General features: G+C 40.5%; 1 protein-coding gene across 14 annotated transcripts in view; it reads right to left on the bottom strand.

Annotated features, from left to right (window-relative positions):
* The window catches only part of LMNTD1 (lamin tail domain containing 1), a 207,979-nt gene that overhangs the window by 23,501 nt on the left and 166,257 nt on the right, over positions 1-18,221 (bottom strand). For all 14 annotated transcript variants that reach the window (XR_007159469.2, XR_007159470.2, XM_067000517.1 and 11 more), the window contains 4 exons: positions 16,181-16,367; positions 11,696-11,913; positions 10,451-10,623; positions 3,105-3,199 (listed from right to left, as the gene is read on the bottom strand). Coding sequence is in view for 12 of the 14 variants with exons in the window: in XM_067000517.1 (XP_066856618.1) it covers positions 3,105-3,199; positions 10,451-10,623; positions 11,696-11,913; positions 16,181-16,367 (673 nt within the window). In the remaining 2 variants the exon portion in view is untranslated. The remainder of the gene's footprint in view (positions 1-3,104; positions 3,200-10,450; positions 10,624-11,695; positions 11,914-16,180; positions 16,368-18,221) is intronic.

Genomic DNA, 18,221 nt, shown 5'->3' with positions numbered 1-18,221 from the left:
CCTGAAATGCACTGAGGAGGATATCAAGAGTAGTTCTGCATGAGTATTCTGACAATTGACTGTGTGCCTGTGCCCAGCTTGTCTGGATTGTTTCCATTACGTTGCCTCAGAACATAACAATAGGTACTGCAGAAAAACCAAACAGAAAGGCAGGTGGATTGCTTATCAACCACAGGACCTTGCTGACTCGAACTCTAGATTTAAAATATATATGCACCCGTTCACTAAGACTCCTCATGATAAAGAATTGCGGGGACTGCAACGGTGGAGAAAGGGCTCCTTCTCCCCCACACCTGCAAGCACACAGGCTTGCAGATAAGCTAGTCCCTTCTCCCACCCTCTGGTTTCTGGTAGCTGTCATCTCTACTCTGCTTTTTCTTACCCACAAAGCAGAGAGCTGCACAGGGATGGACAGCTACACTTCTCATCTGGCCCCATCAAGTAATCAAATGTCACTTCTCAAATATCCTAAGCTTTCCCCATACTTACTGAAATAGAAACGATTACTTTTCTGTTCAGAAAAAAGGCACGTCTTGCCTATTTAATTCCAAGGGTAAATCCTCTTGATTACTGGAATCAGGATTCCTCAATATCAGATTTCAGGGGGGAAAACAGGAGTTTCATGTCATTCTCAAGTCACCTGAGTTCAGTTCACACTCACAGACATTCCCATACGTTGACTAGATAGCAAAAGACATGTTGCCTATAGGAGGTCTTTAGTAAGGTGGTCTGTGTGGAAGAACTTCCTAGTACAGCTGTATGACTGAAGTTATAGTGTTTTAGCTGCTTCTATAGATATTCACTTCAAAATAAAGAGGATTATTTTCTTGTTTAGGTTGTGCCATGTTGAAAGTGACACAGACAAAAAAAGGACACTCTTGTTGGGAATAAGACTGCTCATATAGTAGGCATCCAGTGATTTAATTTAGCCTGTTCCCATTTCCAATGTAAAAACTACCTTTTTATGGGATCAAACCTTCTATGTTTCTGAGTCAGCAGTCTCTGGAGTCTTGGAATTTCCTGTCTACTATATGATTTCATGATTGAGAAGTTAGGACTACATGGGCATTATGATTGTTTCTATAAGAACATAAGACCACAGTAAGTCAAAAGACTTTCCACTCAAATGTTGTCTTAATAATAACTTTTTACAGCATCACAATACATAATAACATTTGGGAAAAAAATTAACAACTGTCTATAACAATCACTAGCAGTACAATATATAAAGTTATCGTTATTCTTTGAGGTAATTAGGACATGGATTTGCATGTGCACGAGAGGCCACACTGCAAAGCTACACTTGAGTCGTATCTTCACAGGTGCTGTATGCACCTCACTTTCAGAAGCACATCCCACAGTCCCGTATGCTGTAGCAAACTGAACTCTTCTCCTATTCTTTCTCCTGTGCAAGAGCTTATAGATCTGGAGCTTATAGATCTGCTTATCTCTATCTCTACTGGTTCAGATAATTCAGCCACACAAAATGGGTAAGTGACTAGCCCAAATGAGAGCTTCCCTTGGGATTTAAGCTTGTGCTCTTGACAGTCTGGCCTGATTGAAAGCATAACTCTATCACGTAAAAAGATTTTGCATGTGGATGAATTAAGTTTTGATAGGGATACCTGAAGGAAAGCTTGACTCAGCCATGAAGCAAGGATGTATTTGTAGGGCTTCAAACCAGGGTTTGATGAGCTGCTACAAGTCAGCTAAGCTAGTGCCAAGCCAAAATTTTAACATACTGTAATCTGAAGTATTCTCTTAAATCTGTTCAGTTTTGTTTGCTGAAACTAAAGCAAGTCTGTACTTCATCTCATTTTCATTTGCTCTGACAGAACTGTGTGTGCACAGTCAGTCACTGCTGATAATATTACATGTCCCAGGATGTTTTCTGAGCTGTGAAGCTCTTACAGTGCGAACCAACATCAAGCCCATACTACTAAGGGCTTCCTCCTCATAAAGCTCTAAAACGTCACTTAGTTGTCTTTGGCTATTCTAATAGTTCCACTAAACCCTGACTATCATGTAGCAAACCTAGAGATTAGCAAGCAAGTTACTTGGTCATAGTTTTCTTGGGTGGCCAACTCACTTTACTTTAGAGAGTTTCTCAGGAACTGTGTTAGTCTTAATCAAAAAGCATTTAATCTAGTGTCACTGAGAAAAACATTAATTCACTGTACTTCTAAAGTACCTCTCATATCAAGATAGAAAAGCCTTTTCACAAGCACTGCTGACTCACCGTGCCCATAGGAGATATGTGTTATTGCAGTCATTTTACACTTCACGTATACAGTGAGCAGATAGGCCCAAGCAGTAATCATGCAGTTTCTTTTCTTCTTTCTACCTGATGTGTATATGCTGGCTATTCTTACTATTATTAATTATACACCATTCTAAATGTATATAGCACTTTGGAGAACATTAACCATTTTGAGTAATATCAATACATAAAGTATAAATCTGTAATTAAGGCCATAATAATAAGTGCATAGCTTGATGGGAAAAAATGCACCAATTATTGCAGCTTAAATAACAGAACCTGAGAAGTAGAGATAGGCAATGTGAATACTTAACATTTCACAAGACATTTCCAACATCTGCATATTTATGGATATTTTGTACAAATAAAAATACAGAGAAAAAAGCAAAACACCTGACTTCAGGAGATGAGTCTAGAAATCAAGAAGTTTGAGAGAGGAATTCACAACAACTCAAACTAGAGGGTCTACACATTTACAGGTGAGGGCTTCAGAACAGACACACCAGGTCTTTAGGTAGGGTAGTGCCTTCTGTTTCCTAGATAGAACAGTGTAACTAAATTACAACTTTAAGCAAAGGTAAGATGCAAACATAAACTTCTCTAGACTTACATGTGTGTAGCTGTGATTAAGTTGTATTACCCAAACCCAGATACTTTGTATTTGTAGTTCTGGCATAGGTCTTACTCACCAAAAGAAAATTAAAAGTATTTCCAGCAAAATAGATCAACTCTTCTATTCAGAATTGTGGTTTGTTCGTTGGTTTAAAAACTCTACAGTTCTTTTCTTTGTTTTCTTGTTGCTGTTTGTTTCTATTGAAAACCGAGTCATGGAAACTTTACTCACCCTTGCTGACCGAGTAGGCCTTCTTCTGCATTGCCCCCTCTCGCAGCTGGGAACTGAAGGATCTTTCCTCCGGCTAATTCCTGCATACAGAGTGCCTGTTGATGACAACAGTCATTATTTCCACACATTTACTTTAAAAAGAAAGTCAGTTTAGGAAACAAGCATGCTAATAACAAAAACCCTGTTTCCTCTGACTTTATGGAAGAACTTTTTAAATAAAAGCCACTCTGGGAAAAATACACAATAATATGCAAGGTCACTAGCTGTCTCTAAGATACCTTTACTTTAAAGGATCAATCTCTCTCTTGCAGGATTTTCAGTTGAACTGGATTTCAGTAAGCCAGAATCACAGTTGCATTGGCTGTCCATGAACAAAACGTACTTCTCAAAAGCTTTAGCAGCCTCTGAACAGAGATCACGTCTTTTTTTCTCCTCACTGTCATTTTCCCTCCACTTGATGCTCTCAGACTATCTGTCTTATACCATTTCTGCAAGTCTCACTGGAAAAATCATCACGTCTTTGGATCCCTGTTGCCACTGTCTGCAGTTCTCCATAAATTCCTGGCAGGCAGGGAACAAGAATTTTTACTCCTTGACCCTGGATTTCTGTCAGTTCCTTGAGCTGTGTTCAAACCTAATCTCAGCCCTGGACATACTTTTACCATAGAATCACCTTTTAAATGGCTCCATGTTTCCACTGTCATGAACACCACCTTTAAGCAAGTTCACTTGGAGATTTCATAAACGCTGGGTATTGTTATTATATCAGAGCAATTTCCAGAAGTGGATCTCTGGACTCTATCACTCCCTTATATGACTTGGTCACAGACTGAATGCTGTAATGGGTGACAAGAAGATAAAGGGCCATCCTTAGTCATGGCTTCTTGAAGGTCAGGTTGTTCTGCCAAAATTATCCAGGAGAGAATTGCTTTTTCACAAGCCATCCTGACACTTGCAAACACAGTTTTCCCATAGCGATCAGCTTGCAAGAGAAGCAAAGGACAATAAATGTACCTTTTATTCAGACAGCTCTGCTGATATTTCCAGGGGACATGTGTGCTTAGAAGTGCTCACATCTCAAAAGCACTGAAACTCTCCAGATTTATCTCTGAGTGGCAGCCAGAGTTTGCAAGTGCCAAATGTATTAGCACTTCTCAGCGCAGTGATGACGTTTGGGCTGGGAAGTGATGCTAATATACATGAAGCAGGTCAGTGTTGCTGACTTTCTGAGGCTGTAGACAGGATACCTGCTACACACACCTTACCATCACCTCTGGACACCTACATCAACAGTGGCAGGGGTATTTTGGTTTCTTGCAGTCTTAAGAAAGTCTCTCACCAACCTTTACCTCTCCTCCTTCTCAACAAAACCATGGATAAATCCTTGATTTGTTTTCAGTGTCACTGGGGTACTCATAATGTAGCTCATACTGAAACAGTGAGTTGAAAGAACACTGCTTGCTTATGTTATTCAAAGATATTGTACATAATGTAATTTATTTCATGTTTTCTATATTTGATAACAAAGAATTATTATTTATCTCTTTGGTTTGCCCAAGTTTTTCCCTCCTACAAAATTTTAAGTCAGAATAACTTTTTTTTTTTTTTTTTTTACCCTAGAGCATCAGAGATACACAAATGCACATTACATCAGTGGTTTTTAAGCAGTAAACAACAAATAGATAAGGAAATAATTCTGACAGACTGGCATCCTGCCTGGCAGGTAGGGAAGCATACTGTCAAGTCATAAGATATCATGGCTGAGAAAGCAGCAAAAAAGAAACCAGAATTCCTATGGTTCTGACAAAATGATGGTAGAGCATTTGGTACCTAATAAATGATGTCAGGATACTTTCATAGCTTTCTGCTAACAGAATTGTTTTCTTTACTGGATCATCCTCTTCCACAGCTACACTGACCCTTTGAATTCTAGATTAAGTTTCTAACCCAGTGAGAAACTGAAAAGTCTTTTTAAGGTTTTGAAGGCTACAGAAGAACTTAAGCTGGCAGAGGGCACATAAACACACAGGTGCAGACTAGTGGAGCACATGGCTGTCAGCCGGAGTGAATGACATTGTACTGAACAAGCTGAGATCACAGAATCACAGAATCACAGAATCGGAGGGGTTGGAAGGGACCTTGAAAGATCATCGGGTCCAACCCCTCTGCCAAAGCAGGCTCCTTAGAGCAGGCTGCCCAGGTAGGTGTCCAGACGTGCCTTGAATATCTCCAGGGAGGGAGACTCCACAACCTCCCTAAGCAGCCTGTTCCAGTGCTCTGTCACCCTCACCGTGAAGAAGTTCTTTTGCATATTGGTGCGGAACTTCCTGTGCTCTATCTTATGGCCATTGCCCCTTGTCCTATCCCCACAAACAACTGAGAAGAGGTTGGCCAAATCCCTCCGTCTCCCACATCTCAGGTATTTATACACATTGGTAAGATCCCCTCTCAGTCTTCTCTTCTCCAGGCTGAACAGACCCAGGTCTTGCAGCCTTTCCTCATAGGGAAGATGCTCCAGGCCTCATATCATCTTTGTGGCCCTCTGCTGGACTCTTTCCAGGAGTTCCCTGTCTTTTTTGTACTGGGGAGCCCAGAACTGGACACAGTACTCCAGGTGAGGCCTGACCAGGGCAGAGTAGAGGGGGAGGATCACCTCCCGTGACCTGCTGGCCATGCTGCTTTTAACGCATGCCAGGATCCCATTGGTCCTCTTGGCCACGAGGGCATACTGCCCTCATGGTCAACCTGTCATCCACCAAGACCCCCAGGTCCTTCTTTCTTGACGGAGGTGCCTTCCTTTATGTCTTAGTAATGATAAGCACAATTCATAGATCCGCACTGGTTAGCTGATCTACTGGAGAAAGTAGCTGACTTAATTTCGTACCATAGGATATTACTGTAATATCTTGTTTGACCTCTTGCTACTCAAAAAGTGCATCTGTGTTTGTACATCATTTACACTGGCCGATGTTGTTGCTCGGCCTTGTCTGTAATATGTCAGAGACCTAAGAGAAAAAAGAGAAATCTGCAAACGTTTTTCATTGTTTACTGGAAATTACATGGGTGGTCCCACAGTCTACAGAAGTCCTTGGGCAAGTAAAGAGAATGAATGCCTCATGATATGAGTGCATCTTGTCTCATCTGACTCTTTTTTTCTGGGGCAAAAAGCATGAGAACTGCTGGGAAAAAAAAGAATACTAACAGGCTTGCTCCATTTGCTAGAGAAGAAGGTTGTAGGAATTGGCTCATTTTCACTGAAAAATGTGTGCTAAATACATTTCTTGTCTGCAGGTTCAATTTGCCACTGAAAGCTTAATTAACGCTCCCCAGCAACAGGGAAACATTCAGATTCACAAAATACATTGGTCTTGGCTGAGGCTTCAAAGTGTTCTCTATACAATACGCTCCATGGCTATTTTTAAACTCCTTGCGAAGTTCACAGCTGAGCTTTTGATTCAGAGTGAAATTCATCATCAACAACAACAACAAAAATATCATCACAACAATGTGTTTCTGAGGAAAAAGGGAGGTGTATGATGAACCTGAAATGCAAGGAGCTTGGCTTAAACACTGTGACTTATGGCAGGAGCAACTTTTCCCCTTCTATCAGTCTAAGAAAAAGGGGATACTTGGAAACCAAAGAGATAGTTCAAAGATTAATTAATAGACTCTAAAGAAAAGATAGCAAGAAATGGATAATTCGTGAGTTTTTTTTTTTGTTGTCAGCAGCAAAGAAAACTGTACACAGCCTCAGGAGGGACTCAGAAGCCAAAGTGGAGGAACCATAATGTGCCAGCTGAAATTTCATATTGGTGGATAGATGCTGAGAGGAACAGCCACTACATACCCTACCATTGTCTTATCAACTGCAAGGACTCAGAGTAAAGCTACAAGAGTAACTGGGACAGGGTAATGCAACTCCTGTTCTGTAGCAGTTAGAAAGGACAAATGCTGAGTTGCAAAAGGAGAGGCAAGGCAGACTTCTCTAAACACCATCATGTCACCAAATGTACTTTGTTCTGTACTGGAATATTGCAGATTGCTGCCATTAACATCCAAAAAAAGGGGCCAGAAAGATAATGTTTGATTGTTACAGAGGAGAGCTAGGAGCTAGAAAGAATACATAAGAGAAATGAAATACTTTAAGCTAATAAGCAAATATCATCAAACTATCATCTGTGAGGTCCATTTCTTTGCAGTTTTGAGTGAGCCTTTGTACTTCTGGGATATGATCATATACTAAACTGATTTTGAAAAGCAAAATTAAGTATCTGAGAGGAAAATGTAAAAATACCTTGAATCACTAATTTGATTCAATAGCATTGACCTAACATTGCTATATTATGGCATTAGGAAAATAAATATCCTACTTAATAATGATTAAAAGTGTGTTTGCAGCAGAAAATAAACGTGAAGTTAGCAACACTGATTTCTGTAAGTCTCTGATATTAGAAAGCATTTATGAACAAGTTGAAGAGTCCTTTCTGAACAGGGAAGCTTTCGTGAACCAAGAACTAAGCAAGACTGTATTTATCCATACTACTGTGTACTGCAGTTGCTCACAGTTTTGAAGCAATGAAAGAAAAATCAAAAGAAAAAATAATAATAAAGTAGTCGTATATTCAAAAACATCATTCCATCATATATTTGAAAATCATCATTCTGCCACCATCATTAATAATGTCTAAGTACACATATAAATCTGCCTAAAGATCTTGTAACTTTTGCTTTGTAATAAAATAAGGATGATGCCTACATCTCTCTCTATATTCATTTATGGAAAAATCCTGCAGTAATATGTACTACACATGAATATTTATCAGAGGAAAATAATGGTTGTACTCATATTTAATTTTTAATCTGATATCTTGGATATTATTAACTTTCCTGTCAGTATTAAGAGGAATAATTTCATAATTCAGTAGTGAAAAGAACTGCAAATGAACCATAAGTAAATAGAACTGAATTATCTTTTGCAAAGATCTGAGAAACAGAGACTAAGGGTATGCAAGTTGCATGAGATTACCTACAGAAAATCAGACACATTTAATGCATGGCAGACCACCATGCCTTGAGTTCTGCCTCCAGAGTTCCCACACTCCGGAGACAGATCAGTGGGCAGGCCCTGTCTCTATGCCTGCAGCCTGCGGACATGATTGCATTATAGTCTCAAGAGGTGTTTTGCTTTGGTTTCACGTTGCTTGCTTTACTGAGAATAGTTTTAGCCTTAATGGTTGCAAGGAAAAAAAAATCTTGAAAACTGAAACCAAATGTAGCCTGTGGCAAGAGCGCTGGCCTCCATCTGCAGGGATGTGACAAGAGACAGGAATGCAGCAAAGAAGACTGTGTGCAGTTCACCCCAGCTGTGTCAGCAAATTCCCTTTGGCTCCCAGGAGAAGCACTGAGGGACATCCTGTGTGTGCATGTTGTGCTCTGGGTCCGAAGAGGACTGTTCCCTTGCAGTGGAGTTGCCACTCTCCCTGCCCATGGCACTCAGGTTTGCATCATGGAGCAGTACTGAGTGCATGAGCTGGATTCCTCTTGAATGAAACCAAGCCACAAGATGTTCTCCAGAGCAGCTGCACCTCAATTACTCTGGCTACAAATGGGTGTTCAGATGGAAACTACTTTGAGCAGTCCAGTGGTGAGCATGAGTGGGTGTCACAGCAGCCTGGGAAGTTCCATACCCAAAAAGGACCTGCACTGTGCAGATGTAGGTGCCCCCTCATGGTCTGTTGGACCAGCCTAGAGTTGGGACAAACTAAACCATCCTTAAAATATGTATAGGGTGAAGGCCAGATTGAAGGCCAGATCCTCAACACCAAGGGTTTTGCTCTACAGACTGTCTCCTCTTTGTCCACAGCATTTGTGTATTGGAACACAACCTCTGATGCCACCAGGAGCCCCAGCTGACAAGTGCCAACTTCTTCCCAGCTTTTCCCTGTCTGGGAAACAAGCAGAGGAGATATGGGAGACCCAGCTCTGCAGAAGATCAGAACAACACAGAAAGAGCCAAATCAAGTTTTAAGAAACGGGAAAAATCTTTCAAACAGATGATGCTACCATTACGACAGAGCAGGAAACAAACCATGAACTCACTCCATCAGGTCTTAATCTGCCTTCCCTGGATTTGGCATTTGAGAAGGATGTTCCTGCATGGTTATTATTCAGGTAAAGCTAAGCATAAACACTTTCCTAGCTCAAGCTGAAAGGCTTTTCATAGGCTGGCACTCCTAGAAATGGGCAAAAATTCCTGACAACTACATGGTCTCCTATCCACACCAGTCACAGACTGACCTTGTTAGTACATTCAAAGAATTTGACTGGCCTAGTTCTAAACGCTCACTAAATAAAGAAGTGTCACAAAGCTGTCCTCAGGAGCTGGATACCCAGTTCCTTTAAAATTAATGGGAACTGAGCACTTGAAATTTGTCAGTGGTTTAAAATGCTAAATGGAGCAATGAGCACAACTGGAAAACTACACTACAGATCATTAAATCTCCGTTTTACATACCTATGCAACTTAAGCCTCCCTGCTTTTCACTTGTTGATATTCCCTCCAGCTCTATTTCTTGGATCGAAGAGTTTTCTCTCTTGCAGAGGAGCTTGGGGCCCCTCTGCATGACGATCACCTTGCTTGTCAAACACACATCTAGGTCTTTTTAATCTTCATGAATCAATCTCCTCAGACACTCACTTTGTCATCCTCCCCTGAACTATTTCCAGTATGTCAACAGCTTTCTGGATTTGAAGCACCCAAATTAAACACTAGCTTTCTCACCACTGCCTAATTAGCAATTCACTGCCAATGTAAGGGTCTCTTTCTTTTGTTGATTCCTAATATTTTGTCTCACTTTATAAAAACATTAGTATTAGTAGCAATAGCCTCCCTCCATTTTCCCAACATATGCAGCTCTACAGAGCACTGGTCTTCCAGGGGGCGTGCAAGACAATCCATTGGGGTATGGAAAGAAAATGTTTTTGTACTATTAATAAATAAAAGAAAAATTTAAAATACTTAAAATATAGCATTTTGTTCATCTTTATCTCATCCTTTTTTAATTTCTATTTTTGTGTAGTTTTTATAATATACATATTATTACAGTAGTAAATGCATATAATTTATAAATAAATAAAAATGCATATACTGGGGATGTGTGCTCAAAGTTTTTTTACAGGTAGGGGTGCTCAGTCAAAACAGTTTGGAGAGCACTGCTATAGAGCATGGAGGTACATCCAGGTAGTAAGATATATGCATTTCAAGTACTCAACAGTTCGTGTCAGAAACTCCACTGCATCACCACTGTGCCTGCTGCAGCCCATACTGTGTTGGCTCCTGAACTCACCTGGCACGGGGTCAGGCCTTGACGACTGACACCGAGACTGCCTGCACAAGCTGCTGCCGTCATTCCCCAGGGTTAGTGGTCTAACCAGAGAAAAGTGAGGGTGGGTGGGAGAGTCTGGACTTTGGCACCAGGCACTCTGATTAGGAAACAGGCATGCAAAGGTCTTTTTTTCCCTGTAAAGAGAAATTCAATTAACTTTACCGTGTATATTTCACACATTTGTCACATGCAAGTATGTGTACAGAATATTAAAAATTCATCCATATTGTATTTATTACTGCATTATTTATTGTATTGAATTATCATATTTATGATTGCATTTTGCATAGATTTACTGTGTTTACTGCACATATACATTAAATTTATGCTATCTGTTTAACAAACAGCACACATTTACCACATTCTGCATTTAGTTGTAGGTGGAAGAACTGCAACTTCTATATTGTTTGACATATCACATTATAATTTACCATTTGCCATTGCTTATAATTCTGCCAGACTTGAACTCCTTGCACTGAATTTTTACATAATTTCTCCCTGCCTCTGAGTTAGTCTCTTTGGAGAGATTGAGCAAAAGTGATTTAGCTATTTTTAAGAACAAAGCTTGTAAAGAACAGCCAGTCCAATTGACGTTGAAAACTGTTCAACGTTCTGAACATCTCCAGCTAGAATCTAAAGAAATTTAGAGAAAAGCCATTACTTCAACATGAGAAGAGGCACCCACTTTTTTTTTTTTTTTTTTTTTTTTGTGTAAAATATAAATATATCCAGATTGGCTAATCCTTTATTTTTAAAATATAAAATTTTGCACATGCACATGCACTCCTTTGCACATGCTTTTCTGTTGTGAACCTGGCTCTAAAGTCCATGGAACAAACATTCTGGAGGGGACTTAGAAAAAAAAAATAAAATCCAAAACTGTGTTCCTTATTTAAAATAGCCAATGACTCTGCTCAGGGGTGCATGACTGAGACTTGAATGCTCAACCTGAATTGTTAAAAATTTAAGAAGAATTTTACTTGAATTTTACTTTTCACTTAGTCTTGACTGACAATGAACGCACTCCTATCAGGAATTTGGGGCTGCCTGGATACCTGTTTGAAGGGGTTAAGGTTAATCCTTATTTTCAAAATTCCAGACCTTCTAAAAATTGCTTTACAAGATGCTCACTTAAAAGCATCCACTTACAAAGCTAGTCTGGCACAATACTGTAATTGCAAAGTACACTCAATGAATGTCAGATACCTTTTAATGAAGCTTTGTCCTTTTTTTCTTGTTTGTTCTGAGTCAGCCCTCTTCCACTCTTTATCAGTTACTGTAAATTCCTGTTTCTCCTCCCATTCTTCTTTTTGCTTTGCTGTTGAGAAAGTTGGTACAACAACATTCTCAAAGTCTCCACTTTCCTCTTTTGTCAGCCATCCTTGCTTTCCGTTCCAGTAGAGAGGAGTGTACCAAGACACAGCCTGAAAAAAACATATCACTGCTTATTTGTATTCTGCATCTTTTCATCAAGATAATTGTTTATTGTAGACAAACCAGGAAGGGGTAGGTGCTCCAATGTATTTCTGAATCATATTTCATTTGGAAGATAAATAGTAATGACAAGCATCAAATTCCAGATTTTTTTTCTTTGGTCTTTGAAATCAATTTCCAGTCTTTAAATATACTTAGGGTAGAATCATCATGTAAGAGGCTTGAAATTCCACTGCTCCAATTAAGTGAGCCAGACGAAGAAGGCAAAAGGGGACATGACAACTTGGCAAGTTTGTCAAAGGCTGTTAAGAAAGAAATAACAATCTCTTCTCCATGGCCACAGTGGATAGGACACTAAGGAATGGACTAAAAACAAGACCGAAGATGTTCAGTTTGGGCTCTAGGAAAGGTTTTCTAACCATATGGAGAGCAAGGCATTAAAGCAGATTGTTGGGGGACGCAGTGGAGTATCTATTACTGAATGTCTTCCAGAACTACCTCAGAAAACCCCAGCTAGGAACAATCCTGGCAGAGGTGATCACGTTTCCCTTTCACCCTCTGATTTCCTGGCTGTATGGACAATGTAATAGCAAGTATGGACAAACTGAGCTTAAAGAGAAGTAAATATGAAAATGTGATACTAGAAGTCAACATACACTTACTAGTTTGTAAGGTGTAAATTATGCTGCCTTGGGGAAGCTGTACAACTTACACTGCTTATGAAAATCACAGGTCTTTTCCTTCTGGTCACCTCTTCAAGTTTCTATAGATAAAAATGACCAAAATCATAGTTGCCACTGGACAACTATCAGGTAAAAAATGGTCTTGGGCTCTTTCTCATTCCCAAGTAAACAGAAGTTTGGCTAAAAAAATTCAACCTAGTTGACATGCCAGTGACATGGGCAGCCATTGGGTGAATAGCCCTTGGCACAGCTGGATCTTTCATGGCTGAAGTACAGTGGCAGAGGATAGGCCGGCAAATTGCATATTTGTAGCTTTGGCTTTAACTGTTGTGAGGATTTTAGCCCTTCATTCAACAAGTGTGTCATCAATCTACTGCTTTCTTCAGTCCTTCAGATCCTATTAATTATCATCCATACTGAAGAGAAGTTAACAGAAATCACAGCTTTTCTATACTTGGATTGCTTGGACTTAGTTCTACAAGGAGTTAAACAAAATCACCCTAAACTTCTGAAGGAAGTCCAGCAAGAGAGCTTTCTGGGTATGGGAACACAGTGGCTTTGCTCAGGGCACTCTCTTGACCATTGGGGTCACAGAGAAAGGTAGCACAGTTGAGGCTTGTCCCAAATGTCTCCAGGCCCTTCCAAAGAAAATCTGAGGGAGGTCTGTGAAGCACTTTAGCATCTGCTGCCCAAACCTGCAAAGATCAAACAGTCAGCACTTTAAAGTCAAAATGGCTCCTGGATATTTATATAATGCTGGGACTCAGTAAAAACATCAGGTTTTCCTTTTCCTTTTTGATTTCTGTAATGCTGGTCACCATTTGATCTGTGAAATCAAAGCTGAAAGAACTGTATTTCAAGACTTGCAGCTTAGTTATAGTGATTATTTTCAAGTACCTCTCCTGTGGATTAACAGAGATTAACAAAAGCACAGTTTTCAAGGTATGATAGTAAATCCAGGACTTTTTGGTCTGGCTTGCTGAGAGTAAGATTAAAAATAGGCAGTTTCTTTTATTTGCTAAATTACCAGGGGCATTTGAAGAAATCTGTGATATCAGCTTTAAAATTCTAGTCTCCGCTTGATTCTGGATTCCCTCTGTTCAGGGAGAAGCAGTCTCAGCTGGGGACTAGAAGTTTTTTGTACTTTTATCCTCATACAAAAGGTTTAACAATGCTGTGCTTTATAAATTGAACACAATTATCTGTGACCTTTATCACAAGCACAGCAGCAAAAGGACCTGTTACGAAAGCATTTCTCTTATATAAGACAACCACAACATGCTTTTGCAAGTGTTATTCCTAAAGGATTTGGCATTTGCCATCTGTGAGAAAATGGCTCCAACCTCTTCCTGGGAGCCAAAACAATTCTCGTTCAATTTTAAAGGAAAAATACCTTGGGGAAAAAAAAAAAAAGCTCTCTTCCAAAAGTGCTCATCATACGGCACTCTGTCAAAGTATATTTGTGGCTTTTTCAGACATACACCAGAAGACAGCAGTGACTGTGGCTCTTCTGAGCTCCTGCCAGCTTGCATTTCCAGCTTTCTTGTAGGAGAGCTCATGCAGGGCTGCCCTGAACTTGGTGATGAACGTGGACTTCTTGTATTCTGTGAGGCCTCAATTTTCACGTCAAAAAAGAAAATAAGCACTGGTGGTAAAAGAGGCTTCGGGCTATACTCCAACCATCTACTCTGGCATCTAACTTGAACATTTCGCCTTGGTTCATCTGTTGCTCTCACAGAGAGCTGGGGCCTGGAAGTCCTGCATAGCTGGCTCTCTGGCACAGATGCTATTGTAAATGAATTTTAGATGCAAGAGTTGGCAACTTGAATAGAACCTTTGAAATTAATAAACCAGCAGAAAACTTCTGCTTCCATTTGCTGAAACAGCAGCTGTGGTGAACCTTCTACCTCAGGCAGTTGTCCACCCAAAAGCCATTTAGCGATAAAGGGAATAGTAACCATGTAAATGACCTTAGTACTGATCACAGCATTTCAGAAAGGACCACTTCTTTTTTGATGGTTGGTGCTTCAGAACCAGTTAACTGAAATTTCTGGAGAGCTCTTCAAAGCGTCTTGCAGCCAGACAGGCAGCCAGTTCTGGAAAGGCTGTGTCTGCTCTGAGTGTGGGTACAGTACTTGGTATTTTCATCCCAGAGGTTACAGGAGGCTGGCTGCAGATACTGGCAGATACTCCTTAGCTACAGCTACAACTGAGTTTTGGTCAGTTCCAAAACCAGCTTTGGTTTAATTCACGTCCGACCCTTTTTCATTACCATGGATCACAGAATTATAGAATTATAAAATCATCTGAATATTTAACTGATTTTTTTTTAACATATAGTTCTGGCTTGACATCAAAGGAAAGCACATCATTAGCTTCCTTTTAAAGACCATCTGGTTCCAACCCCCCTGCCATGGGCAGGGACACCTCCCACCAGACCAGGTTGCCCAAAGCCCCATCCAGCCTGGCCTTGAACACCTCCAGGGATGGGGCGTCCACAGCTTCTCTGGGCAGCTTGCTCCAGTGCCCCACCACCCTCACTGTGAAATACTTCTTCCTTGTATCTAATCTAAATCTACCCTCTTTTAGTTTAAAACCATTATCCCTACCACTAAAGACCCTAGTAAAAAGCCTCTCCCCATCTGTCTTATAAGCCCCCTTTAAGTATTGAAAGGCTGCAATAAAGTCTCAACGGAGCCTTCTCTTCTCCCGGTTGAACAACCCCAACCATTTGACTGTTGGCATTGTAGGTTCTACCTACCTCTCTATCTCTTATTCAAGTTGGCAAAAAGCTACATCTAACTCTCTGGAGGAGAAGTCATTTTTGAAAAGCAGCAGCCCATGCACTGAGTTTTTAACATATAGCTCTGGCATGACATCAAAGGAAAGCACATCATTTTATAGAGTGGGAAGTTAAGGCACGGAGTGTCATTGTTTTGCCTAAAGTCACACAAGGCAAAGCCAGGAACAATATCTCATTGCTGCTTTATGGCTTTCTCTGCTGGAAAACAGCTGTCCTCAGATAGTGGGCACAGACTAAAAAGTAATATCACTTTTTAAAAAGTTCTCAGTTGAAATCCTACTACAGCAACATCTCAGAGTATGCACAAAACCATAGTAATGGCATGTGGGATGCATGGCATCAGTAGCAATGTGTAAGACTCATTTTCTTTCCAGTTCTATTAATTGTAGTTTTCCAATTCAACCCTTCGGTTCATCTTCTCAGTTAGCAAACACTGACGCAACTGACAATAATCTGACAGTATGGGGAGATATATGGGAGTAATGGTTGGAAACAGGAACATATCAAACAAGAACTTTTCAGGATAACTTTCCGTTGCTGGGCAATACAAAATGATGGATACGTCATGAAAACGCCAGGCTTGTATTGGTGGTGGACACTATTTGCTCCTTCTGAATTCATCATTATTTATGAGTGTTAGCCCTTCTGAAAATACAAATTTTGTATTTGATTGATTTGATTAAAAGTTTGATTCTGTACTGCTAGGCTAAGAGTGAACCCTAGTCTGCTAGGCAGAGACTGAAGAAAGACACTCAGGTTCCCCCCACTCACCGTGACAGTGGAGTTGGCTCCCATCCTGGTCTCAGGGGGAAAGCAAAGTTCAGCCACTGGCTGACCTTGGATGTCCTGCTTCAAGACATAATTCCCAATGTTTTCCTCTTTTTCAGGGGCACAGTTCAGGATCTTTATAAAATGACCATCTGGATCAACTTCAGCAATTTTCACATTTCCCACAGCACTGAAAGAACAGAAATAGATCTGAAAGTGTAAAAGCATTGCTTAGTTGAAAAAATACGTATGTTTCCAACAACTAGGCTAGATGTCAGTAATTAATGGTAAATAAACATACCACAGGCAGAATACTTACAGAACTGCCATCTTATCTTTTATGCCATGCTTTTCAACTGATTAAAAAAAAAATGAACTGAAATTAGTATATTCTATTTATCTTTCACTCTTAGGTAGCATCTGTTACCATCAGAAACTAAAAGATTCTTTGTGGGGCAAAAAAGCCATCAGTGTACCATTTGCTTTTTTTTTTTTTTTTTTTTTCCTAAATCTATATAGACTACAAGCTTCAAGGCTGTCTTGTGTATTTAGCCTATTATGATTACTGGGAGTTGTGTAGCTGACTCCCTTTGTAAGTTTAGAAAATTCCTCCTGTTCATCAGTATACTTTTCTCCTCCTGCCTCTCATTGTTTTTACGTTCCTGGAGAAAGACAGACCTCCATTATTAACTCATTATTGTAAACTCAGGGAGGCTCCGTGCTACAAGACTGAGATTCCGTCCACCTGTTGTTTCAGAATTGCAGCAAAGCGGGGTCTGTTTTGCATCTGCAGTAAGACCAGGGACTTCTTGCATGAGCAGGGGAACACTCAAATCTCCCTTAAGCACTGGAAAACATATTTATTACTTGACTGTTCCTTTTAGTAGTGCACATGTCAAGAAAGTGCATTTAAACACTCAGTCCCAGTCTGTAATACTCACCATAGGTCTCATTAGACAGGTTGTGAGCGAAGTCTAAGAATCGTTCAGCTTTTCATGCAGCATCCACTGCAATTAATTTGATTACTTAGCATTGGTGCAGTGTCTTTTCTTTGTCTTTTGTGTGTGTAATGCTTTTTCCCTTGCAGTATTTGTCTTCTTCCAGTAAGTTTAAGTCACAGATGTCTGTGTGTAGAGTAAAGGTTGATACAACACCCCAGACAGTTTATGTGCTTGCTTAACATAGCAAAATCCTCACTGACAGTGTGACAAATTCTGCCCACCCACCCCAAATAATTCAGCTGTGCACTGCAGCATTGAGTCTCACTTGTTCATGACAGCCAGGCTGCCTCCAGGCTGCTGCTGGCATTGATAGATTTGAGAGTGGAGTCTGACGGGGAGCTGCCCCCTCTACGGCTAGAGAGGACACACGTGAGCAAAACACTTCGCTGCCTCTTCTCTCCCTTCCTGCAAACTTTGGGAACTCCAGTGCGTCCCTCTTCCCGCTCAGTCCTGGACTATTAGTGCTTCATGTCAGCAAGGAGAGACTTGGAGACAGCTTCCCAGAGACACAGAGCCTCAGAGGGGTTTTGGCAGCAAAACCAGGCGGAAAAACTGCTCACATTCAGACCCCCCCCCCATTATTTTATTCGGAGACTTTTTGGCAGTCTCTGCAAGCCATCGTGTCAGTGCAACTGAAGGGATGGCCAGCTGTGCTCAAGAACATTGCTAACTGCTGGTGCAGAGACCGATCCTTCATGATCTGGTTGTAAGTCATCATTTACACATGCACAAAGCAGATGTAAAATGCTGTGACTTAAATCCACAGTCGATCTCTACATCATTATAGTCCTAGAACTCCAGCAGTGCCTCAGGACAATACCTATGATGGGCACAGGATAGGAAGGCACCTTTGGAATTTTTTTCTCCAAACCCATTTCATTTTTGCACTCTCTCTGTGTGTACCTGTGGCTTTTAGTCCCATGCAAAAGCCCTATATGTAACAAGAAGGAGAGAGACAGTGGGGAAACTGAGATGTCAAGGACTTCTCTAAGGACTTGTACAGCCAGCTATTCCCTGAATGGCAACAGACTTTTGTTAGTTTT

This window comes from Anser cygnoides, chromosome 1 (genome assembly GCF_040182565.1).
Source record: "Anser cygnoides isolate HZ-2024a breed goose chromosome 1, Taihu_goose_T2T_genome, whole genome shotgun sequence".
Classification (NCBI taxonomy): domain Eukaryota; kingdom Metazoa; phylum Chordata; class Aves; order Anseriformes; family Anatidae; genus Anser; species Anser cygnoides.
Note: the sequence above shows the minus strand (reverse complement) of the source record. Positions and strands in the feature narration are given on the sequence as shown.